This window comes from Dicentrarchus labrax, unplaced genomic scaffold (assembly GCF_905237075.1).
Source record: "Dicentrarchus labrax unplaced genomic scaffold, dlabrax2021, whole genome shotgun sequence".
NCBI classification, from domain to species: domain Eukaryota; kingdom Metazoa; phylum Chordata; class Actinopteri; family Moronidae; genus Dicentrarchus; species Dicentrarchus labrax.
The window spans coordinates 6,443,185-6,467,418 of NW_026136703.1; the positions used below are offsets into that span (position 1 = coordinate 6,443,185).

The 24,234-nt window shown below is 41.4% G+C and overlaps 2 protein-coding genes across 7 annotated transcripts in view; one reads left to right on the forward strand and one right to left on the reverse strand.

Annotated features, from left to right (window-relative positions):
* Window positions 1–17,376, reverse strand: part of ralgapa1 (Ral GTPase activating protein catalytic subunit alpha 1) — a 66,601-nt gene extending 49,225 nt beyond the window's left edge. For 2 of the 6 annotated variants that reach the window (XM_051381046.1, XM_051381063.1), the window contains exons 1-19: window positions 16,816–17,376; window positions 13,601–13,711; window positions 13,403–13,452; window positions 12,771–12,828; window positions 12,242–12,285; window positions 11,467–11,644; window positions 11,139–11,254; window positions 10,503–10,641; window positions 10,166–10,374; window positions 9,489–9,812; window positions 9,053–9,232; window positions 8,698–8,769; window positions 8,438–8,586; window positions 8,218–8,341; window positions 7,440–7,586; window positions 6,865–6,955; window positions 6,534–6,698; window positions 4,759–4,905; window positions 792–2,669 (exon numbers count right to left, since the gene is read on the reverse strand). In XM_051381046.1, the coding sequence (XP_051237006.1) occupies window positions 792–2,669; window positions 4,759–4,905; window positions 6,534–6,698; window positions 6,865–6,955; window positions 7,440–7,586; window positions 8,218–8,341; window positions 8,438–8,586; window positions 8,698–8,769; window positions 9,053–9,232; window positions 9,489–9,812; window positions 10,166–10,374; window positions 10,503–10,641; window positions 11,139–11,254; window positions 11,467–11,644; window positions 12,242–12,285; window positions 12,771–12,828; window positions 13,403–13,452; window positions 13,601–13,711; window positions 16,816–16,921 (4,288 nt within the window). In that variant the 5' untranslated portion in view covers window positions 16,922–17,376. The remainder of the gene's footprint in view (window positions 1–791; window positions 2,670–4,758; window positions 4,906–6,533; window positions 6,699–6,864; window positions 6,956–7,439; window positions 7,587–8,217; window positions 8,342–8,437; window positions 8,587–8,697; window positions 8,770–9,052; window positions 9,233–9,488; window positions 9,813–10,165; window positions 10,375–10,502; window positions 10,642–11,138; window positions 11,255–11,466; window positions 11,645–12,241; window positions 12,286–12,770; window positions 12,829–13,402; window positions 13,453–13,600; window positions 13,712–16,815) is intronic. The other 4 variants (XM_051381055.1, XM_051381081.1, XM_051381073.1 and 1 more) reach the window with 4 other exon arrangements.
* Window positions 17,377–17,560: 184 nt separating this feature from the next.
* brms1la (BRMS1 like transcriptional repressor a) lies at window positions 17,561–23,063 on the forward strand. The gene is made up of 9 exons (XM_051381113.1): window positions 17,561–17,720; window positions 18,696–18,854; window positions 19,115–19,205; window positions 19,328–19,455; window positions 19,548–19,627; window positions 19,930–20,026; window positions 20,133–20,222; window positions 20,378–20,442; window positions 20,612–23,063. The coding sequence occupies exons 2-9, from the start codon at window positions 18,716–18,718 to the stop codon at window positions 20,708–20,710; spliced, it is 789 nt and encodes a 262-aa protein (XP_051237073.1). The 5' UTR covers window positions 17,561–17,720; window positions 18,696–18,715; the 3' UTR covers window positions 20,711–23,063.
* Window positions 23,064–24,234: the final 1,171 nt, after the last annotated feature.

The following is a 24,234-nucleotide window of genomic DNA, read 5'->3' on the forward strand; positions in this document are numbered from 1 at the left end:
TTGTTAATTTGAAAGTGCATACCTCTTCTTATCCATTCAAATTCTATGGGTGTACCACCATTATTAAGACGGCCATTCTCACATAAGGTCTAATGCTGCATTCTAGTGGTCTGAGCGGGAACTACAGCAATATGGTAACAAACGTAGAAACTAGTGTTTGCTCTTGTAAAATAATTATTCATTTACCTTTCTAAACTTTCATATCTACACATTTAAATGAAACAAAGCTCTAATGGAGTTTTCTATAAGTATTTTTTCTTTTTATCGTTGCTTTTATCTTTTCTATGGGCAGTTGTGTTTTTCTGTGGACTGCTGTTTCCTCCTGTGCAGCTGAAGAAAGGCCGGAGTCCAGGGAGGAGGCGAAGGTGGCACGACGAGGCCGCATGCAACATCGAGGAGAGGGAGGAGGAGGTGGAGAAGAGGGGAAGGAGGAAAGGAGGTTAAAATCCCAAAGCCCCAAAGAAAGAGGACAAGAGGAGGAGGGATGGGGCTTCTGAACAGGTATGGTAGGAGGGGGGGTCCTTGACAGGAGGCAGGCTGGAGGAGGGGCTACGTTCAAGAGGAAACACATCAACAGGGAGTTTGAATTTCAGTCCAGCAGCAAGATGATGAGTATCAGCCAAAAAACATCATTCCATCATAACAAACCAGTTAAAAACAGCCAAAAAGGAAAAGAGAGTTGTTGGTGTTTGTGTGTTGGTGCGTATTGGTCTTTCCAAAGTAGTTGTTGTTGTTGTTGTTGTTGTATCTGTTGTGTCCTTTGTGAACGCTTCGTTCGTTGCAATCCTCACCTGGCGTAGTCGTCTTTCGTCCAAAGTAGCCCAGGACGTGGGAGTAGAGGTCTCTTAGTGATGCGTCACCCATGGCGGCCCGGCCCTGCCGCTGTGGCGACGAGCCTTGGGATGACCCCTGACCTCGGGGCCGGGGCTTTGAGGACAGAGCGTGAACCACACTTTTGTAGACGCCACCAAGGAGAGCCCCCTGGTGGTGTCGTGAGGCAGTACTGCCGGGCTCCTGGGAGCGAGAGCGGGAGGCTCGAGATCGCAAGGCGGAACGTCCCAAACGGCCACGCACCCCTGACGACACGCCAGAGAAACCTGAACTGCTTGAAGACGCCTCTGAGGGAGCCTCAGAGGCCAGGTTTGATCCCACACAGGATCCAGGATGTTGCTTGTCCTTGTCCCCTCCAGTCCCAGCCCTGCTTTCCAGGCCTCCAGCAATTGTGGCGTTCCCGCTGTTATCCGTTACAGTCCCAGTGGCTAATTTCTCTTGAGCTCCTGCTCTATGGCTAATCCCAGCTACAGAGCCAAACTTACCTGAAGCCCCTGCTCCCTGCTTCGCACCTGACCCTGCCCCAGTCCCGGACCTCTCCCCAGCTGAGTGGCTGTGTGTGTGGAAGTGACTTAGGCGGCGCAGCCGGGCTTTCCAGTGGGCCTCTTTACTCTCAAGGGGATTGTGGAACTGGACTGACTCAGTCGAGGGCCGGAAGCTAACATGAACCCCACCAGAATGGTGCCTTTTGGCGCTACTACGAGACATCTTGGCCTTAGCTGTGTCAGAAGTTTGGGCACTTTGATTTGAATCAGTGCTAGATTCTAATGCGTTGTCTTGTCTAATTAAACTGGACCTTTCTTTTAATGCTGCTTCTTTATCATCCTGTTTCTCTTCTCCCATTTCTCTCCACAAGTCACATTTCCCTTCCCATCCTTCTGCCCTTCCTGTATTTCCTACTCCCTTTTTCTCCCCAGTGTGTCTTTCTAAGCTAGCACTCCCCCTTGCATTGGGTGACGGCCACTGGCACTGCAACTCCAGGCACTCATAGATGCTCCGCTGCTCTGCCTCATTCTCCTCTGTTGAGTCCACACTGCTATGTCTCACGGATTTACTTACCTGTCTGTCCTGTTTACAAGTCTGTCTGTCCTCTCTCACCACCTGTCTTACCTCTCCTACCTGTCCTGTGTATTCCATTTGTGTTCTAGCTACCCCTGTTTGCACAGGTGTAGGTAAAGTTACAACACTGTTCTCGAGTACATGACCAAGACTATCTTTATCTCCTGCCTCTTCCTTCCTCTCACCTCCTTTGTGAGTGAGGTAGTCCCTAATAGAGGAGAATAAATCATCCTCCTCCTCTACCCCAGCCCCAATCTCACCCTCTTCTACATCGATTTCCTTTTCAGATGAACAGGCGAAGGCAGAATCCCAGTCGCTTACCCAATCAGAACTAGAGCCTTGGCTTCGACAGCCAATCTGCTGCCAGAACTGGTCATAAGAATTATCATCATCTTGTGCCTCTGAGGACGAGACAGCACCGCCATTAGAAAAGGTTAAAGGAGTGGGAGAGGGAGAGGTGGGGGGATGTGGGAGTGGTTGAGCTGCGTGGCGGTTGGCTGCCAGTAAGGAAGAAGTTGTGGAGTGGAGGTGGGGGGAATTTGGGATCGAAGCGGGATCCCTCAGGGGGTCTTCACCTTTGACCCGCTCTGCGATGAAAGGCTCCATGATGTCAGAGGCACTGCTGCTCCTTGCAAGGGACGAAGGGGCCGGAGCATCCAGGTCACAAGCCACTCCCTGGAAGACCTCAGAACAGGAAGTGGGAGGGGCCTCGTCACTCTGGGAGGAGTGGCGCATCCGTGAGGGACGGGATGTCAGTGTGATTGGCGGGTCCTCAAGGTCTGGTAATTGTGGGAAAATGGAGAAAGGGAGTAAGGTTAGTGGAGGGGAAAGTGGGAATGGATATATGTAAACGCACATACAGACATACACTCACTTGTAGTGAAGACCAAAAAAGTTACCAAAACAGAAAGTATCATAAATAGGACCTTCTTAAGCATCACAACATTTCTGAAGTGATTAGACAAGGCTACAAGACGATTTACAAAGATATTTGTATTATAGATTGCTTAAAAAACAAAACAAAAAACAAACCCACCCCCCCCCAAACATACTGACATTATATTCTCTATTTCATTACTTGTGTGTGAAAGAGTGAGTGCTGAAGCAATCTAATATATGGTCTTTAATCAAGTCACCACATCATAGTCATTAGTTAACTAAGCCTAGTGAGATAAATGTAAACTGGATTCATATCAGACGATCATATACAGTAGTATAGTAGTAGGTAATTATCAAGCTGGGATGAGAATCTTAAAACTAACTAAGGCTGTTGTTAAGCTTTGGTATAAATGAAAAGTTTTTGAGAAGTAGAAACTGATAAACTCCTGGATGGTAATTGTTGTTGTCATGAGTTGATCACCTTCCTTTTTTAAAGTCAAAATCGGTATCTGTACAATGGTGCCACATTGTAGATACAGCTGACATATCAGAGCAGCATTCATGGTGGCAGAGTTTCTTACAACTTTATCAGCCTTAACGAGCAAACACTGAAGACATTTATAACCAAAGACAAAAAAAACACCTCCCCTTTAAATGTCTGCTTTAAAACTATTCACAACTTTGAGCAGAAGGCCTTTGGCCATTCTAATAGCAACTGACTTGTAGTGATATGAGCAATAACTATCATTTGAAAAGACAAAGGGCATGCACTCACTCCTTGTTGAGAGAGGTTAACCTCAATCACATATTTTTGAATTGTAAGAAACCCAAATCTACCGTAGTAGTTTTTTCCCCACCTGTAGAGACATTTATTATGACCATGTGTGTGTTTTCTCTTTGGTCAGATGTCATAAGGTAAATAAATGGAAACTCTTACACAGCTATAATTATCTATCACAAAACACACACACACACACACACACACACACACACACACACACACACACACACACACACACACATACTAAAAGTATAATATAAGTAAAAATCACTCCAGCAGAGGATATGATAAAGTAAAATCATCACCATCATGTCTACAGAAAAGAAGGAGAGGAGTCAAGTTAAATGCCATCACAAGAATAAATGGCATCAAATTAAACACCACATAGCATCAGTGATGGGGAGATTGGCAAGAAGGGCATAGAAATAAGGGAGAAATAGATGCTTGTAATATGCAGAAAACATTAAAGAGTTAAATACATGACAGAGGGACGTGCATGTGTGCAGGTAGGCAGATAAGTAAAAGATACAGGTTAACAGGCAGAGAAACAAGCAAGCCGACAGGGAAACAGATAGGTCAAGTTTCATGCAGACTTTTCAACAACAAACATAGACACATGACCTGTCTCCATCTACCTGTAAAAAATGTACAATTCACATCAAATAGTTAAATAATAGTTAAATATTTGTAGAATAAAGTCAAAATGACAGATGTCCTTCTTTGTATTGGCTAGGCAACATTTAATTCACTCACCATGCAAAACTCAAATGTACCAACTAATGTTAAAATCACGACAGTAACCATAAACAGCTCTTCATTCTGTATTTTCAAAATGACAAAAATGGTCATTCAAGTGCTACAATATGCCTTGATCATCCCTTTGTCACATGCAAAATATCAAGCAATGCTGATGAGTTTATTGCACAGCTTCAGGAGAATGATGGATCTTGGATGTTCAAGCATTTCTCAAAACCCCACTGATAACCCCAGTAAAGGTCAAAAATGGGCTAAAGGGCTATATGATTCCTGATGGACCACATGCAAACTGTTGCTTCAGTAATGACAAACAGATGGCTGGAAAAACTGAGACGAGACGAGACGACACGAGACGACAGGCATAAAGTTTCAGTTTTTGAGAGACGTACAGACAAGTAAAGTCTCCAGGCAGAAAGGCAGGCAGGCAGACCGGTAGTGCGAAGAGTGTGTACCTGCCAGCCGGTCGGCAAGGGGGGGTAGTAAAGGGTGGTGGTGGTGGAGGAGGACAGGAAGAGGCGGAGCCAGAGCAGGAGCACTCTTAGCACTGCGGATAAAGGCTGAGGACAGCAGAGAGTCCCCCGTAGAACAGCTACGCAGGGCTGAAGAGGTGGGAAGAACAGATAGAAGAGACAGAGAGTATGGGGGGGGAGTGTGAGACAGAAAAGGAGTGCAAAAAAGGGAATAAAAGAAAGAAGCAATAAGAGACAAGTAAGGTGAGGATGGGAAGTGAAAAGAATGAAAACAATGAGGTATCAGAAGTATGACCACGATGGAGCAAAGACAGAAAAACACAAGTTAAATTGAGGAAGTGTTGGGAAAAAAAGAATAAGAGACAGAGACAGGTGAGAGGTAATAAAAGAAAGAAATGATTTATGGGGTTGAGGCAAAGCAAGACAGGGGAAGAGACAGGGAAGGTGAAGGAGGAGTGAGACAGGGTTAGCTCTGGAGGAAAGACAGTGAGAGGCTGATGGCAGCTTGGCACTCTGTAAAGCTTAAATCTCCTCCCAATACCATGATACACAGGGGCAGCATGTGTTTTAAGGTTAATGTGTTAACTTGCAGTCACAACAAAATGAGGTTGTCTGTGTAAGTGTATGATTTTTTGCGAATATGCAATTGAAAACTACTGCACATACTTATATTTCTCACAGGAAAAGCCAAGGGTTCTGCAGGTTTCAATAGGTCAAGATTTTTTAAGACCCTTATAAATGCAATGCAAGACCTATTTTACGTCCATACTGCCAAAAAAGTTGCATGGATATGATGGAAAAAGATAAATAAATAAAAAATAGGTATTGGTTTCATTTTTTAAGTTTTGTTTTGTCGCTGTTAAGCACGATCAATACAACATTTTTCCAAAAACACAGTTAAAAGCGAGGCTGAAAAATGCAAAAATAAGACCTGTCAAAATCATATTAAAGACCTTTTAAGGCCTAATATTCAGATTATTGGATTTGAGACTTTTTAAGGCCCTGCAGACACTCTGAAAAGCACACTATGAAAGTTTGTACAAGTGGTGCTAAACCACATAAAATGCACTTACAGGCCCAGAGAACCTGCTTGTCTCTCACTTTTTTCCTTTTCTTTCATTTGGTTGCTTCTTAGCATTAAAGGCAGTGCTATCTGGTAACAAATAAGAACAGTTTGAACAACATTTGTTTTCCTAATTTTGGCATTACAGTTACAGTTCTTCATATCTTACTGGGTGCTAAATATCCTCATTAGGTTGGGTTTTCATCATATTCATCTTCTGACTGACTGTTTATTATGAGTTGTCATCATCTTGCTCTCAGCTTGTGCTGGTATTTCAGTACACTGTGGTGTTATGACCATTTTCTTCACACCAGTGGCCAGAGTGGAGGCCTTCACATAAACAAGACTCTACTGAGGAGGAGGTATGACAGTAAGCATACGCCACAACTTCCTGTCTGTCAGGCAAGAGGGAGGAGAAAAGTGGAGGAGGTGTCAAGTCTCATAAAACTAACTTGAGAAGGAAGAGAACCTATTTGAAGTGCGCTGAGGAGACAGTGTGCTGCTTTTTTCTAAGTGGCCTTCCTCTTCAACACTCACATACACACACACATGCCAGCCAGTTTAAAACAAATACACACAAGAATTTCTGGGAGTCTGTGCCATGAACATGACTAACAGCAAGTTTTCCTGGCCTTTAAACTTGTAATTCCCACATGCACAGGAGGACAGTCATCTAAAGAGGATGGATACTGACCTACAGTCTTCTGGCGGACAATACTCCTGGCCTTTTCGATGCCTGGTGAGCCAGCAGTGGTGGCGCTTCGCTGCCTCATGGCTGCTGCCTGGCCTGGTTGGTCTCTGCTCCAGCCTTTAGAGAAGGAACGATCCACAATCTGCCGCTGGCCCTCCGAACCTATACCTGGTGCAGATGGAAGGAGAGGCACAATATTTGTTGTATTGTTATTTTGTTGTGTAGATAGATTATAATTATATTCAAAAGTTGCAGTTGGCTCGGGACTACATGTCAAACACAACTGTCTGTATTTGAGTTGTTTGTTTTTAAGGTTCTCTTGTGACAAACCCACCTTTTCCTTTATGTTTCTTCTGTTTTTGTTCACTGAGTTTGTCCAGAGGCAGCTCATTCAGATCAACACTGTACAGGTTCCTGGCCAACACCTAAGACACACACACACACACACACACACACGCACACGCACACGCACACGCACACGCACACGCACACGCGTTTATGTTGCCACACTGGTTAAGACGGCAGCAACATTCCTGACTTAAACCAGTGCTTAAGTCAAAGAGCTTTTCATATGCTGAGGGAGAATTGAAACATGCATATGATAAGTCTCAGTCATATGAACAGCAGAGGATGTGAGACATATAATCAAAGCGAACACAGGGGCAAAATTAACAGGCATGGAAACAGGAATTAACTGTTTCCTTCATTACAGTTCTCCTCTACTTCGCGAATGACAAACGTGACTTGTTTGAAAGGCAATTCATTAATATCAACACGTTCATTTCTCAGTCAAGGCAGTGAAATCAAATGAAATAATTTGTGTCAAAACATTAATTTAGCTGACTAACATCCATACACAGTGTGAATATAATGCTTGAACGATAACCTGATTAAAATAACTTCCAGTACCTTGGTGAGCGTCTCCATGGTGAGTGACCACTCAGTGACCAGTTCATCCCAGCAGGTAAGAGAGGAGAGGACAGAGAGGAGGTCGTCCCAGAGTTCTCTGCTGATGTAGACATTTAAGTTCCCCTTAATCCAGGCTACTATCAGTGTCTGTACAGAAAGAGGGAATGAAATGAAAGAAAGTTATCTTATAAAAGATTGTATTTCATATCTCTACTCATCCAAACTAAATACTAGTCAGCTGGGTCTGGGTATCTGGACCTTCTTATGCTTCATTAGGGTGTTCAGCAATAACTGTTAAGAATAAAAACACACCCTTGTGCAAGCAGGACCTCTTTTAACCAACGTTAATAACATTACTGTATTCTGACCAGAAGAGATGAAGGCAGCCTGATACATGAAAACCCAAGACCAAGATCATATTCAAATAAACTACTTCATTATATGATTACAACATCACCATTAAGGCATCATGTGCTTTTACATAATTTATACTGATAATAGACAAAGTACATCTTTGTTATGCATTTGTAGCCAACATGTTAGTATTTAGAGCACCACAAGCCAGTCCGTCTCCCTGAAGCTGTGTTGCTGTAAACAATAGCAATTTCATTATGATAGCTTTACTATTAACTCTTTCATTTTTTATGTACCACAGAGACAACTCTGTCTCCTTCTACCACATTGATAATACTCTGGATAATACTGTACAAAAGTGCATGTTTGGTACCCATTAAGAAATAACTGGCCAGTCTGATATATCATAGTGATAGAAATGTACCTGAAAGATAGGTCCAGCCAGTCTGCCTGACAGTGTGTTGTTCTTCTTGCCCTGGGGCATGATGGATGGAGGTCTTTTCATCACAGATTCTGTCACCCTCAGCAGAACCAGTAAGATCTGTTCCCTGCAAACAAATACGTGAAAAAGCAAGCAAATGTGACCAAACCACGATTCTACTGAAATGTATCTGGTGTCTTTGCAGCTTCTTTTTTTCTTTTACCATGTTTTCTGGTCCATGGTCTCATGCATGACAAGGCTGCGGTAGATGTTCAGGACTCGCTTGCACATGTCCACATGCTCCTCTAAAAGAATCTTGATGTCGTTTGCCGGCTCCAATAGGAAAACGTTGGAAGAGTGGGTGATAAATACCTGAAAGGAGACAAGCATTTGAGATGTTCTAAGAACAGTAACGAGGCACTGCAACAATGAGACTTTTGTGTATGTATGGACAAACATCAGACATTTTAAGTGCGTGAGGACCTGAAGTGTAGTTTGAACTCCAGCATGAACACTGTACTCCAGCAATTCACTGTCAATTGCCTTGTTCATTCCCTGTGGAAACAGAAAAAAAAAACAGACAGACGCTGAAACTAAATTTCTTTTACTAATAAATATTCGTTTTTTGAGGAAAAGTGTTGAAATTGGAATGGTTGAATAGCATAATGAACAAGTATGAGATTGGTACCTTTTCTTAGGGACTGACTATCAAAATCCTACTGTTAATGAGCTGGTCAGACTAGCCCAGTTAAAATCACTATACAAAGATCTGTTCACATGGCCTACTGTTATTTTAAGGGTTTTCGTATTCGATTACTGATTTCAGGTACTTCCTCACCTCATCTTCCTTGTCTCCGAGCTGAGAGCCTGAATCCAGACTGCCGCCTGAGGCTATGGGATAGGGGCCCTCATCTGGCTCCTTCATGAACACTGGCCTATCCTCCATGGAGATCCACTCCTGGTAAACACGGACCACTTTACGCATCGCTGCAGCTTCGCACATGGGAAGGAGAAATGCCTGTATTGGTACAGAGAGACATAAATATTAAGAGGTAATACTTCACAACACTCAGTGTAGTGATTATGTTTCATTTAAAGCATCTTCCAAAGAAAGATAGCTGTAAAAGATAAAGTACACAGGCATATCGCATGAAGAACAGAGAAACAGTTGGACTAATGATACTGCACATAAAATCAGATATAACCTTAATGAAAGCATTAGTCAAATATTTGACATCCCCACTCCCTGAAAAATAAAGTTATTCCTCCTTCACCTGTCTGAAGATCTCAGTGATGAAGTTGACGTTGGTTCTGGAGCTTGTCAGAACTCTCCTCACCACCTCCATGTCCGTCAGCTGCTCTTCATCCATGGAGCAGAGCGAAGAGGAGCTGGGCTCCCTCTCTGTCAATGTTGATGTGTTGGAGTGGCTTTGTTCAGGCTCGCCCCCAAGCCCTGAACCCCCAGATAGCCCCATGCTGCCTCCGCCTGGTCCAGATGAGCAGCCGCTACCTTCCAGGTGGCTGTCAGACCGGATCCCGCCTCCACCACTGTCATCTGAGCTGCCTGCAGAGCGAGCTGCCAGCCCGGCTGCTGCTCGCTGGAGGTAAACATTTTAGTTAAAAAACAAGGCAAGAAAATAAATAGAAATCGAAATACAATGCCCCTTATGAATATTTGTAGAGATTTCATAAGTAACAATTTGTCAAGTTGTCAGCCATGTGTAAATCTGTTGTTATGGAAAAGTTTTATTTTATTTGACATCCTTTTTTAGTTGAAATCACATCAATCTTTAACATTTGCTGCTTTAAACACTTTTTAAGCATAAACCCTCTGCTGGAAGTGGTGCCCTGTTGAAAAGCAACTGAATATTTTAAAAGGTTTTAGACTGCTGGTTGGTTCGACAGAACAAAACATCTACTGCAAACATCTATTAAAATAAGTGTGTGTTACCTGTATATTCTTGGGGACGTTCTCTCCTTCTGTTCCTGGGATGTGTGTCTGTGTGTTGGGTCGTGGCTCAAGCCAGAAAGAAACCAGCCAGCGGATAAAGATGACTCGGGCCTGAAGGAAGCTCTCCTTGGTACAGTACATTGTTTCACCGCCGTCTTGCTCCCTGCGCACCACACTGTAGTAGGGCTTAGGACGCATCGGAGGCACGTCTGCAGGGAAAGAGGATCTTTATTTATGTGGTCTAGGGTTACAGTAATACAAAATGACCGTTCAATGTGTTCCAATGGGCCACTGGATTTCCAGTATACATAGCTATTAAAGACCTAATGTAACTGACCCAGTATTGGGTTGTAGAGGCTTGTTTCCATGGCGAAGTTGGGAAAAATGTGAGGAAGGTAAAACTTCCTGAAGTGACCGAAGAGGAAACTGAAGCCACGTTCATGGTTCTCTTTACAACGCCATTCAAGAGATTTGGCCTGGTGGAAACACACACAAATACACACACACACACACACACACACACACACACACACACACACACACACACACACACACACACACACACACACACACACACACACACACAAAGACAAACAAGTCTGTGTTACAAAGAGAGCATTACACACACAAAATAGGGTCAAGCGGAGAAAAGCACCATTGTTTTAGGGGAGAATGTTATCAGTGTGTGTATGACTGCATGTATGTGTGCATGTGATAGCAGCAAGAAGAGGAAATACAAAGTCTGTCAATAAGGGAAAGTTGTATTTGAAGAAGTTAGTGATACCAGGAAGGGATCAGATGAATAATTAATCTACCATCAAGTTCCCATATACATCAGTGTCAATAGCTGAGAAACCCTAATAGCTATTTTCCCCCATATGTTTAGCATTAGTGGCATTAGTGAAGCATCGCAACATTTGCAAAAGTGTAATTATGTAGTGTTAGCTGTGTTAGTAAGAAATGATGATAATACCTGGTTTACCATGTATTTGAGTAGAGCTTCTAAAAAGTAAGCAGTGAGGTCTTCCTGGTTCTTGTCACCTGACTGAGGAGGAACCAATGGAGTGATCTCTTCTGGGGTAACCTGAGCTGCAGCGGGGAAGCAGGGAGATTTCATGTTTACATCACAATGAATACAGCAAAATATGTTGATGTTTGTCTCATTTCTGTATACATCTGTGATATACCTTGTCAGGTGCAGTGAATGGCTAATTGTATTTAATGATAGCTGATTATTGAGCCCATTTATCAACCTGACCCCACTGTGTTTTTGTGTGTGTTTTTGTGTTTCTTCTACTAACTCTCTGTTAAACTCAGCGGTGGGTTGATCAGAGTGTCCAGGGTGCGTGGGGTCCCATGGCAAAGTGGAGCTGGGAAGCCAGGAATCAAACAGGCAAACATGCAGAGCTGCTCACGCTCTGCATTGCTCTGTAATGCCTGCATCCACAGCAAGAACAAGCGCACTCCTTCACGACGAATCTACAGTGTAGAGGAGAGAGGGAGAGATGAGGCATGACGAGAAACCTTGTTGATTAGATATTACTAGTGTATTGTTTTCCACAACTTTAGACTACATTTCTCACAAACCCTATCATTAACATGAAGATAGCAGCAGATAAATTTGTTTTAAGGATAAGAAGCTAACACCAGATTATGGCTAACTTCACATTGTACCTACTCATGTGCAGTAGGAGTAGGGAAACTGGAATTAGAGTATTCAAGTGTAATTTAAGTAAAACCAATTCTTCAATTTTCACTAAATATTTCTTTAAGCAACAATACACACAATTTCGCACAAAATGAAAAATGGTGCACACTTTCTAAAATGTATTATAAATGCCAGTAGAAGCTGACTTTTATCTCATTTTTACAGTAATGATACGAATATCGGAACAATTAATGCTCTCAGAATTTATTGAGGCAAAACGATGCACCTACTTCTTTGATTAACACTTTTCATATAATTTAGAAGACAAGAGGAGGCTGTAAACGTCTCCTTAGCATGCGGGGAGGATTAGGATGTAGGGGCAATGACTGACAGGTTGACAGAGAGTTAACAGCGAATCAGAGCAGTACCTTCAGAGAGTTCCCAGTGTGCAACAGCTTCTTGAGGATCAGCCCTGAGAGAGAAAGACATGTCAGCCTGAGCATTTCAAACTGCTGTGCACAATCGACTTAAGGTTGGCAAGCTCTAATAAAATTTTACAAACTTTTGAATTTGTTGCAAAAAAGTAGAAAAGCATTTGCAAAATGTATATAAATCTTGATAAACCCATTCACCCAAAAAAGGCCATTTGCGCTTCTGATCCTCAGTGAAGATAAACAGTTTGCAGCACTAAATAACATACATGCAGGATAGGAGGAGAACAGCTACTCTGCACCATGCCATGCATTCTTCTCTTAGCAAAGTTCTGGTGCTGGTTGGTCTCTGGCATTACATGAAATAACCTAGCATGTGATTGAGTGGCCCCACTCTTCAAAACCGGTTAAACTTGATTCAGGAACACATAGTTTGCTGGGACAATCTGATTCTGATCTGTTGCATACATATCTACTGTAACATGGGCTTCAAGAAAGGGGATGGGGGGGGGATTGTGTGAGTTACCTATGCTGTGGAACTGCCATCGGCTCTGGATTCTCTCTGGCAGGAGCTGGAGGATTTTCTGTTGAAAAAAATATTCAGATATTGAGAACATTATTATTATTATTGGTTAAGAAACGTTTGACTTGTTATGTGTTATGATAGGTTTTATGTATTTATATATATTTGGCAACTAGAGATGTACAGCATAACCAAAGATCTACTGTATATGCAGACAAACTGTCAAGATAAACTAAACCTATATTAAACACATTCTTTTATCCAAGTACTCGCTAGACTTGGTTCCTCTGGTTCTGAATTTAAAGTCTGCGAAGGGCCAAATAAAGGTCAGTAACACACACATACAGAGCTGCTATCTTATCCTGGCTACTCTAAGCACCACCACCCAGTTCTGAGTGTTGTTGCTAAATGCCAGGGGTCTTAGTCTGAGGTCAGTGCTGGCTGGTTGCTGTGGTAGGGACTGAGACCACCTACAGAAAGTTAGAGCGCATGGAATCACAAGCACTTCAGTGATTTAGTTTCACATAATGTCAGAGCTCCATGCTGTAGTCCAGCTGCAATCAAGTATTTAGTAATTCAGTCTCAGTTTTCTCTAGATTTCCATTTTAAATTAGAAATTTCTGATAATGTTTTACCTCAAAGATGAATAGGATGGAGTCCAGCTCCTCCCTCTGAGACTTGTGACCTGAAACACACACATTAGCTTGAAAGAAACCACAATAATCTAGCTAAATACCAATGATGCTTTTCTTTTTTTCTACCCTGTGAAAACAGACCAATCAGAGCTCATCTTAATTGTTTGGTTGTTAATGTAGACAGCGCGTAAAACTTACCTTTTTGCTTGAGGCTGACCTCAATGGTGACAAAGTTCTCAAAAAAGACATAGTAGATATGGGAGTAGTTCAGATCGAAGAACTGTTTCAGCTCTGAAGGCTCTGCGTTTTCTGGAAAATGACAATAAAAATAAAGCTGAGACACACACACACACACACACACGCAAGCTCAAAACTGTCCACAAACTTATCCTTGATTCTTCCAGAAATCAGAAACACCTCATCTGGTTCCATGTCCATCCTCATTTTTATTCTTCATCTCTCTAACACAAGCTCCGCATTACACATATAAAACATCAAATGTGCGTCTCAACTTGACTTTCAACTTGACTCTCTGTTCACTCTCATAGCTGTATTCAGTCTGAGAAAAACAGAAAAATGAACAAAAATACATCAGAGGAAATGGAGACAACTATGTTGGAGTTGGAGACAACAAAGTACTGTGATTCTGAAATGGACAATTGCACCAGTCATACGCTCTTCTCTGTCAATTTTCTATCTAAATATTTTAGATTTATAAATCTAAACACACAACAATTAGAAAAAAACCCTGTTGTAAAGACCCCAGATTTCTGAATTTTCATCACAGGAACTATGAGCTTGAGTAATATAACCTCAGTGCAGCATCTGGGCTCTCTAAATATGCAGCAGAAAAGACTCACAGCCCAGTCTGAGTCCCGGCTACAGTTTCAGACATACTGTTCTAAAGGATGTGAAGTTTACCTTTATGTGTTCTGGACTGAATCTCAACACCACCAGCTGTCATTGGGAGGAGACACCCTGACTCAGATGCAGAGATAAAACACACGCTTATACTGAGAATACAACCACAACCATAGTTCAGGGTCAAAACTGAAAGAAAATATGTGAGCATGTAAGATACACACACTCTTGGAGGAGCCTCTAGTGATAGTCTTCGGGTTTGTTTATATAAATACTTAAAGCTGAGCTCTGCCACACACACACACACACACACACACACACACATACATACATACATACATACATACACACACACCCACTGAGGCCATCTGTGTTCTATGCCATAGTGGTTGCCCTTGTAAGGTCTTAGTGGTCAGGCTGAGTGGTTGTCTATCTCTTCCTCTGGGGACTGACATTTTTTCACACTACCTGATCGCATACGCCATCTCCAAAGCTGATGTACAGCAAATCATTTAGTCGCTTTCAATATTGGGTATAGTGGCACTGGATGCTATTTTGGTTCAGACCTCAAATGTTTGAGTACACGATGACCAGATACCTACTGGTCCACGTCACAGTCAACAAGTGTGAACCAGTAATCTATAATAAAACAACCTGATGTGGTTTCTGTTTTTACCCAGACCACAGCTATACTCTGAATAAGAAAAACAGCATATTCTGATTACCTTATCAGTGCTTTTGCAAATTTTTAAGTAAAACAAGTTCCTCAAGGGACCCTCATGGTAGGATCAGAAAGGCTTAGTTTGACTTTGAATAATGGAAGGAAATTGTGATGCAATATGGAGGATGCATTTTCTGTCATTAATTACACTAAGCTAAGCAGCTTGTAAATACAATACTAGCTGATTTAGACGATGATAGATTATTAACCTCTAAATAAATGTAGTCAAGGTTAAGCCAGTATCCTCAACAAAACATTGAGGTATGTCATTTGCGTCAACAACAGGGCCAAACAGTTACTTAATAACCTGATTGCATCAAAGGGATTGCAAAGCAATGAAATAGCTTCTTGTTGAACCATCAGATATGAACTATTCTATTAGAAAAGCAACACTCTTAGTGCTCACTCTCTGTTTCCTTTAATGTCAAAAGGTCAACACTTTTTAGGTGAGGGTTTGTTTTAGGTTAACAAAAACCTGTCAATTGAAGTCAGCTTTTATGAGAATGCTGGCTACACGGACAACATCAGCAACATGGACAAGTAATTCTTGCTCTGAGGTATATAATTTAGCCTGCTCTGCCGCTCCAGTTATCAATTCTTATTGGTGCTGCAACTAATAGTGCCCATATGCACTGTCTTCGAGTGGCGGTCTGGCACCATGATGATTTAAAACTGCGTGGTTTAGCTATTGTTCGGCTGTCTGAGCATTCCTTCTCAAACAATGTGACTGCAAGTGTGTTTGTGTGCTGTGATGGTTATCAAGGTCTTGTGTTCCCCAAAGAGCACAGAGAGGGGGCACACCCTTGCTCTCTCTGTCACACATGCACGCACACACACACACACACACACACACACACACACACACACACACACACACACACACAGCCCAGTAGCTCTTACAATAGAAACAGGAAGTTGAGCTACTGTATAGAAACATAGAGAGGAAATAGTAGAGGCTGTTTCCCTCTCCGGTCAGTGTGTATGTGTGCATGTGTGAGAGCAAGTGTTTGTCAGTGAAGACACACACACACACACACACACACACACACACACACACACACACTTATTCATACCCATTACCCTGTAGTCTTCCTTATTCTTCCACACCCTCAAAACATTGCAGTTGGCCTTATGTTGTAACACATCTTAACACGTTAAGAAAGGACACTCAGCATTTCTCACACAGCGCTGGTCTTTGTCCAGCAGTCTGGCACACCCCTGGATAAATCACAACAACAGCCTGACTACCAGCGTGTAGCATCACTGTGCCTGAATTTCATGCAGTCAGCTTCATACACACATGTTCTCACACGGTAGTAAAAACACAACATAAGCCCTCTATGCAGACCCTAAGTAAAACTCCAATCAGAAATCTGACAGTGTCGTTGACTTGCCACTTACACACAGCACGTCTGAAAACACTCGTCTAACTCAATTGATTTTGTTGACAGCGGATACAGCTAGCCTCACTTACTTTTAAACATCTTTTAGTTGTGGCCTGTATGCACAATGGGAATTACTGCCCTCATAGTCATTCAGAGATTGATCGAAAAGAGAGCAATAACGTTAAAGATGATGAACGAATGTATACATCTATGACAACTGATCAAATGCTTTGCAATGAACTACAGGAGTGACGCCGAATTTGTGAGTGGACAATCTGACATGATCTTAAAGTGTGTCATTCAAAGGCAGCGTCTCTGTTTACAAGCCATCAAACTTTGAATTTCGTGATTTTCCGAGATGAGTTTTGGTGTGGCATTCCCTGTGTGCACAGACTGGCACGTAGAAGCTAACCTGTTAACTGCTTATTAATGATGTTTTAACTTACCAATGACAATTCTGAGATGTTTCAGCCTCGTCAACACGTCCTTCTTTGGGTCCAACACTTTCTGTGTTGATTTTTTAACGTCTCCATGAGGCTTTTTGGAAAACATTCCTGGGGCAAAAGACACAAGAATGCGATGGTAGACAGCAAGGAGGGGCTAGCTGTGTAGCCACTTAAATAGCCTCAGCTAGCGTTAATCTTCAAACTATAACGAGAAATCGTTGCTCCTGGTTCATCTATTAACGCTGCGCTGCGAACTAGCAGCCCTCCGCAACAGCGCGGAGGAGAACAAGAGGTAAAACCTGTCGGAGATGAGGCATTCTGTTTAACCTAAGACAAATATGGAAAATCGTAGTGGGGCAAAGCATCCATCCATCGCACCTCCCTTCCACAACAGTCCGCAGCCTGAAGCCTAAACTAGCTAGTTAGCTAGCTCGGCTGTTCACTTAGAAAACATCATGGCGGAGGCGGAGGGGAGGGAAAACAAAATAATGGATACCAGAGAAATTCAACGCCAACATAGTTCAACAATAAGCAAACGTTTGTTATTCAGTTTAAAATATATCATATACGACTGTTATTAAATGGTATTATACTTCTGACACAAGTATCGTTTCCAATTTACTGGCGTAAAGTTTTAAAAACCTGTCGAGAATCTGTTCTCCGCCTCAAGCTACAGTGCTGAATCCTGGGTAATGTAGTTTACGTCTTGTTGTTAGCCCTTTATCGATGTCTACACAAAACTACAGTTCCCTATACAAATAAGAGCGCCGGATTGAGATTTGTTTTTAGCTTAGCTGGGACACACGAGAGAAATTGTAACCGAGAAAAAATAAGTTTAAGCTTCTTTTCTCTGAAAATTATTATCCTTTCAGCATTCTTGCAGACGTCCCACACTTCCTCATTTTGTGAGTCATGATTTAGTTTTAAGCTTCCTTGTTAATTTTTCTAACAAGTCGGGCTTCCTTGCTACTGAACTATACTGGTTTGCTAACATGCTAACCCAATGCTAACTTGATGTGTTGTGCTTATTTATTTTGAATAGTTTAATGATTAAAAAAGCAAACAGCTAGATCTACTTGTCACTTAAAATTGATCTGCATGAATAACCTTTTAATAATTAATCTCAGCATTATAATGAAGCCATTCACCAATAGGGCTTCTTAGGGATGCTCATTGACGTAACACGGTTTTTCCCACGACATTTCAAGAATAATTTATTAAAATGAACCACTATAAATATATAGATAAAGAAAATAAATGAAGAAAATATCGTTTACAAGGAATATAATTTATATGCTACCAACACCATTACTCATTAGGTAAACTACAATTGTGATACTACATATCAAATGATGATAGAGATGTAGAAAAGTCTCCGGAATCAATGGCTCGACGAATCCAAGAGGAGGACTGATGCTTGAAGGATGGGTTTTACTTTTTGTTTGTTCATATACTATCAAGTGAAAGAAACACATTTAATGTGTTCACCATGTGTTCAAACAAGTCATTTGTAATTATTTGTAATTACTTTGAACTGCCAAGCAATTTCAGTGGTCATGCCCATATGACAAGAATGCATCAATGGAACAATAGCTGTGACCAGAGAGGAATTTACCCTTAATGTTCAAACAAGTTTAATCTTGTCTCTAATTAAATGTAAAGTCACTTCTCAACTAATACACACTCATGCAGGTATAATTACACATCACACAGATGGAAAATATCGGTAATAATTAACATATGTTATATGTAATATTTTAGCTTTTTATTTAGGCCCAAAACTAAACAAATAGAATCAAGTGATACGTTCAAAGACTGTATTGGTTGTAGGTTGAACTGCCAAAGGAGCCTGACATTGTCTTTCTATCTAACACTACCAGTCTGAGGTCGACTTGCTGCCATGCCGGTGCACCGTGACCGGGAGAAGAAGGAGAACACAGCAGAGGAGATGGAGGTGGAGGATCAGGAGCAAGAGGTGTCCAGCTCAGAGGAGGAGGATTCTGACACCTCCTCTGTCTCTGAGGATGGAGACAGCTCTGGTGAGAAATTCTGAAACAGTAGAAAATGAGCAAAACATCCCTTTTCAAATGATGTAAACGGCTGCCGTTAAAATAAACTTTATTTCAGTGTATGTTTTGACTGGACTTCCCATTTGCAAATCTTTTATGGCTGGTAGATGCATAACCTAGCAGAAATATGAGTTTTGCTCCCACGTGTCTCCTGAGAAGCTTCCTTCTTCATATAACCTAACCTGTGTGTGTGTGTGTGTGTGTGTGTGTGTGTCTTTATCATGTTCCAGAAATGGATGAGGAGGACTGTGAGCGGAGGAGGGTGGAGTGTCTGGATGAAATGTCCAACCTGGAGAAACAGTTTACAGATCTCAAAGACCAGTAAGACTGAAACTTTTTTTTGTCAAGTTTACCCTTTGACATTGAAATTTAAAAAACATGAAATGAAAAAGTAATTTATAGGAACTAGCTACGGTCGTAGTTACAGCTGTGTTTGTGTGTAGGCTGTATCGTGAGCGTCTCAGTCAGGTGAACAGCAAGCTGGCAGAGGTTGAGGCTGGCCGGGCAGCAGAATACCTGGAGCCTCTCGCAGTATTGCTGGAGAACATGCAGGTCCGCACCAAGGTGGCAGGTAATGTCAACACACAGACACACTCATAGAGGCTTACACATTCCTGCCTCCCTGATTCACTCTTATAATGTGTTTCCCTCTGTCTTTAACAGGTATCTACAGAGAGTTGTGTCTGGAGTCTGTGAAGAACAAGTACGAGTGTGAGACCCAGGCAGCGTGCCAGCACTGGGAGGTCATACACACACACACACACACACACACACACACACACACACACACACACACACACACTTTTTTTGTTTTTTATTGTGATGGTGATATATTTTCTGTAGAGTCATTGATCTTATGAGTCATTCAGAATTCCTAATTATTTGCTTTGTGTAATTGGCAGTGGCATATGTAACATATTGGGACGCATGCTTGTATGTCAGATCTTGTTGTTTTTACTAATATTATGTCTATTCTTTTGTGTGTGTGTGTGTGTGTGTGTGTGTGTGTGTGTGTGTGTGTGTGTGTGTGTGTGCGCGTGCGCAGAGTGAGAAGCTGCTGCTGTTTGATACAGTACAGAGTGAACTGGAGGAGAAAATCAGAAGACTGGAGGAAGACAGACACAGCATAGATATTACATCAGGTAACGCAAGATCACTACAAGCACCCAGCTCCGTATATTATATTCAGTGCATGCACATAGCATTTTAATCTGTCTCTTTCTTTCTCTCTCTCTCTCTGTCTATCAGAGTTGTGGAATGATGAGGTATCGGGAAGGAAGAAGAGGAGAGATGCTTTAAGTCCAGATAAGAAGAAGAGACGACCTTCAGTGGTGTCTGATATCCTTCCACTGTTAATACCTCTGTTATTGTTCATATTCATACCACTAAGTATTCATACTTTTACTGCTTCTGTAAATCCCGAATATTGTTACCAAGATTGTGTCCTCAGATTTGAAATCCTGCCCTGTGGTACTGTCCTTGACTCTGCTCACGGCCGTATATTGTTTACCTGCTGCCTGACTTGGACATCCTGGAGGACTGGACAGCTATCAGAAAGGTGTGCAGTTGTGCCTGTTGATAATCACAGTTGTTTCTTTGTCCCCTGGTGGCGTGTGTGTGTGTGTGTGTGTGTGTGTGTGTGTGTGTGTGCGTGTGCGTGCGCGTGTGCGCACGCGTGTGTGTGCGTGTGCGTTTTTTAACAACCATGTATGTGTGCTGTCTTCCAGGCCGTGGCCACACTGGGTCCCCACAGAGGGAAGGTCGACACTGACAGCTCAGTGTTCCCGTTCCGACCAGACAGAAACCGATCCATTCTCAACTGCTGAGGAACACACACACATACCCAAACACACACATATTAGAACATTTCTCGGACTCTTCCCACAATCCACTACACTCCTCAGCTAACAGCGACACCAGTCAGTAAGCTGCCTCTTGTGCCAACAAGCACACACAATAAGGACTCAAGGGTTTGCTTCCCTTTAAAGAACAAACAGGAATATAAGCATTATTTCATGTTTCCAGTACTTCCAGTCAGAATTGGGCTGATGGTTTTTTCTGTATCAGTATTGGTTTCTGTTTGCTCAGTGGAGAGATGAGAAAAAGGTTTTCCTATTAAAAGACAGTTATTACCAAATAAAGGTTTAAATTCCAATATCACACACCATATATACTATTAAGGATATCCAGAGTTCAACCTATATAGGGTTTTAAAGGCCGATGTCTGCTGAAGCCGCTGAAACTCATTCCAGTATTCATTACGTACAATTAAATGTAATTCATACAGAAATGACTGTGTGCTGATGCAACGCTGACACAAAAATTATGTTTACAAATGTGCTACATCATTTCAGTGATCATCAGATCACAACAGTTTGTCTTCAAAGTAGGTGTCACATTTTGGCAAAGGATTTTCAGTCCACTTGGGTCTTGTCCCGGACCACCTCCATTAATGTTTTTAATCCTCACAGAATCTAGTGTTTGGTGGGGGTGCTGGAAAATCTGGTGTGTTCACATAGCTAAAATAGTGTCATGTGACTGCTTGTGTTCTGTATGTATTTTACAGCTAGCAAGCTCCGTTATTTGATATGGACTCTGTTAAACAAGCAGTTACACAGAGTGTTTTTGCAATTGTTCGCAGCACTGTATTCACCCACAGTTCAAGAGCCTTTGCAAATCTAAAATGGAATATTTTTTTCGATACTGGAGCTTTTCCAAGGTTTTCCTTCATGGAGTATTCAAACCAGGAAGTCACATTCCTTAAATGCTCTGTGACGGTCAATGAGGGTTTCATTTCACAGGCGTTTCACAGGAGATTTTTAATGAAAGGATATTGACAAAGCTTCCAATGACATATGAGGAAATACTGGTTTACATATAAACCTCGTCGATTGTGCCATGAAAGACTTCTGTTATGTGGATCAGTTTAAGCGTCTTACATGAGAATAATCATTGCTTTTTGTTATGGTGTTTTGAATAGTTTGGTGGTGATGAGACAGTTTGTGCAGTTTTTTTGTTGTTTCAGAGAGCATCCCGAACTCCACAGTGCCTACCCTTTAAGGTTAAGTTTAGTCAAATCTGTCTTTGTCTGTCGTCTTTGCACATATTCGAGTGGAAAAGCAGTTCTCTTGTTTCAGTGGCGCATCTTATATTTTTAAGAGTTGCAGTTGGTTGCTGTGACTCTGTTTGAGACAAACTCACTGATAGCTGTAATTAGAATGCAAGATGAGGAAACATTTTTCAAGATTGTGTGTACATATGTGACCAAGACCGACTTACAGGTAGTCAGTACATTCAAAAAGGAGTACTTACATTTTCCCAAACCAACTAAAGGCCAAATTCAAGGAGGTATTAGATTTGTACTGTACACTGACATGCTTTAACTCACGATTTTCAAACTACCAGTGGACTTCCTCATATAACCAGCTCTGTTTGTGATAAGTGATGATAAGAGCATTGCAAAAACGGGTTATTTCAGTAGATCCTAATCTAGATCATATGCAGTGTTTATGCATTCTGACTTAACCAAACTCTTATAAAATCTTATATTTTTGTTAACATGGCTGGTTATTTTCATGTGAATTATCAAGTAAAGTCAGTTTACTCCCCTCTATCACCGCAATTGAAAACCCATATTAATAATGCAATGTAACCACATTAACAAAATGATCTTCTAATAACTGAATGTAATACAAACAACATATGGAAAATGAAAATGCCAAGCTATCCCTTTACAGTTCTTATTCAGCAGGTATTACCGTTACATTCTGTTACACATCTACCTCTTCTATCTGTCGCTCAGTCTTTAAAGTAAGATCCACATTTGCATTATTACTCATGAACATGAAAATGTTTCCATCTTTATGACCATCCTGAGTGCAGATTTGTTAGGAGTTTTTTTAAAAGCCTACTGTGATGATGTCCTTCCAGTCATATGCTGCCATTGAATCATCACAGATGCAACCCACTGTTTATAAAGGAAGATGAACAAACTGCAATTTAATAATATTGATTTTATAAACTGAGTTTTTGGGAGATTAAGGTGGTGGGGGTGTTCAATTCAGATCAATATTTTTTGTATTTTATAACAATTGGTGTTAAATAATGTGTCAGGTACATTTGTGTCTTTTTTGTTGATGATGTGGGTGGTTTTTACAATTAAAAGTTGTTTTATAAATACTTGGTGGTGTCTTGTTATCCTTATTTTTAGCAGTGAAGACACTGTCAGTAAGACTTAGGTGAGCACATTGATGCTTTACATTACAGTAAATGTACTGGCAGAACAAGGGGAGCCTCTATAGCTTTTAGTCCTGGCTCTTTGTAGCCAATAACTTCACTAGTAATGAAATATTTAGCAGCTTTCTCTAACGGCGTTTGTGGAGTGCTTCACAGCTCGGAAGTAAATAGTGGCTGATACAGGAACTGGCAAAGAGGCTAAACTTGCCTAGATCTGAGTGGATTTAACACCATATTATGTTAATATTCTTAATAAAATGACTATTGATCAAACTTCAGAGCGTTCATTCCTTCAGAAGAACATGCTGTACATTATCTACATCTCCCTAACACACAACCCTGACCACAGAGTGCATGGAGAGTGTATAAAATCATCAATGACAGATGATGTAATGGCACATTGCTCATCATCCCACTGATGCACTCAAAGCTGTTAGAAGCACTGGCTGGCACAATTTGCACCTTCATTGCTTTTTCCACTCTCCCTAGTAAAACTGAAATATTCAAGAGGTTACAGGTGCATAATACTAAAGGGCTGAGCTGGACCTCCAAGGCAGAACTATCATGTAATCTTTGCACACACTGCTTAATGTAGCTGAGTTTAATCTCAGGTAAATCCCTTAATCTTTCATTGAAGACACAGTTTGCTTGTTGCTCTTGGTTTAAAATAATAGCTTTGATTATGTAGGCAAAATCCATCTTCTAGTGTACAACAGCAGGCTTTATCTTTTAATGGAAGGGGAGAGTGACAGTGGTCATTTCCATGTATGCTGATACCCTTTGTATTTAAGTGGATGTACCTGGTGAAACAGAAGGATTCCTACAGCTGTTTCACATATGACTGACATAGCCAGATCAATATCGAGTGTCAGTTACCAAAGCCATGTCAGTGGGCCAGCATTGAGAATATGAAGATCCTGGAACTGAATGACCAAAGTAGAATGTGATGTGTGAGTTTCCTGCTTTGACATATTAAAATATCTATGCTATGAAAAAGAGGAACATTTTTATGAAAGTTAACATTTTTTTGCTTCTAGTCTAACCATAATAAATTCCTACTACAACATAATATAAAGTAAGGTGATATTCTGTATACAAGTCAATACAGAAACTA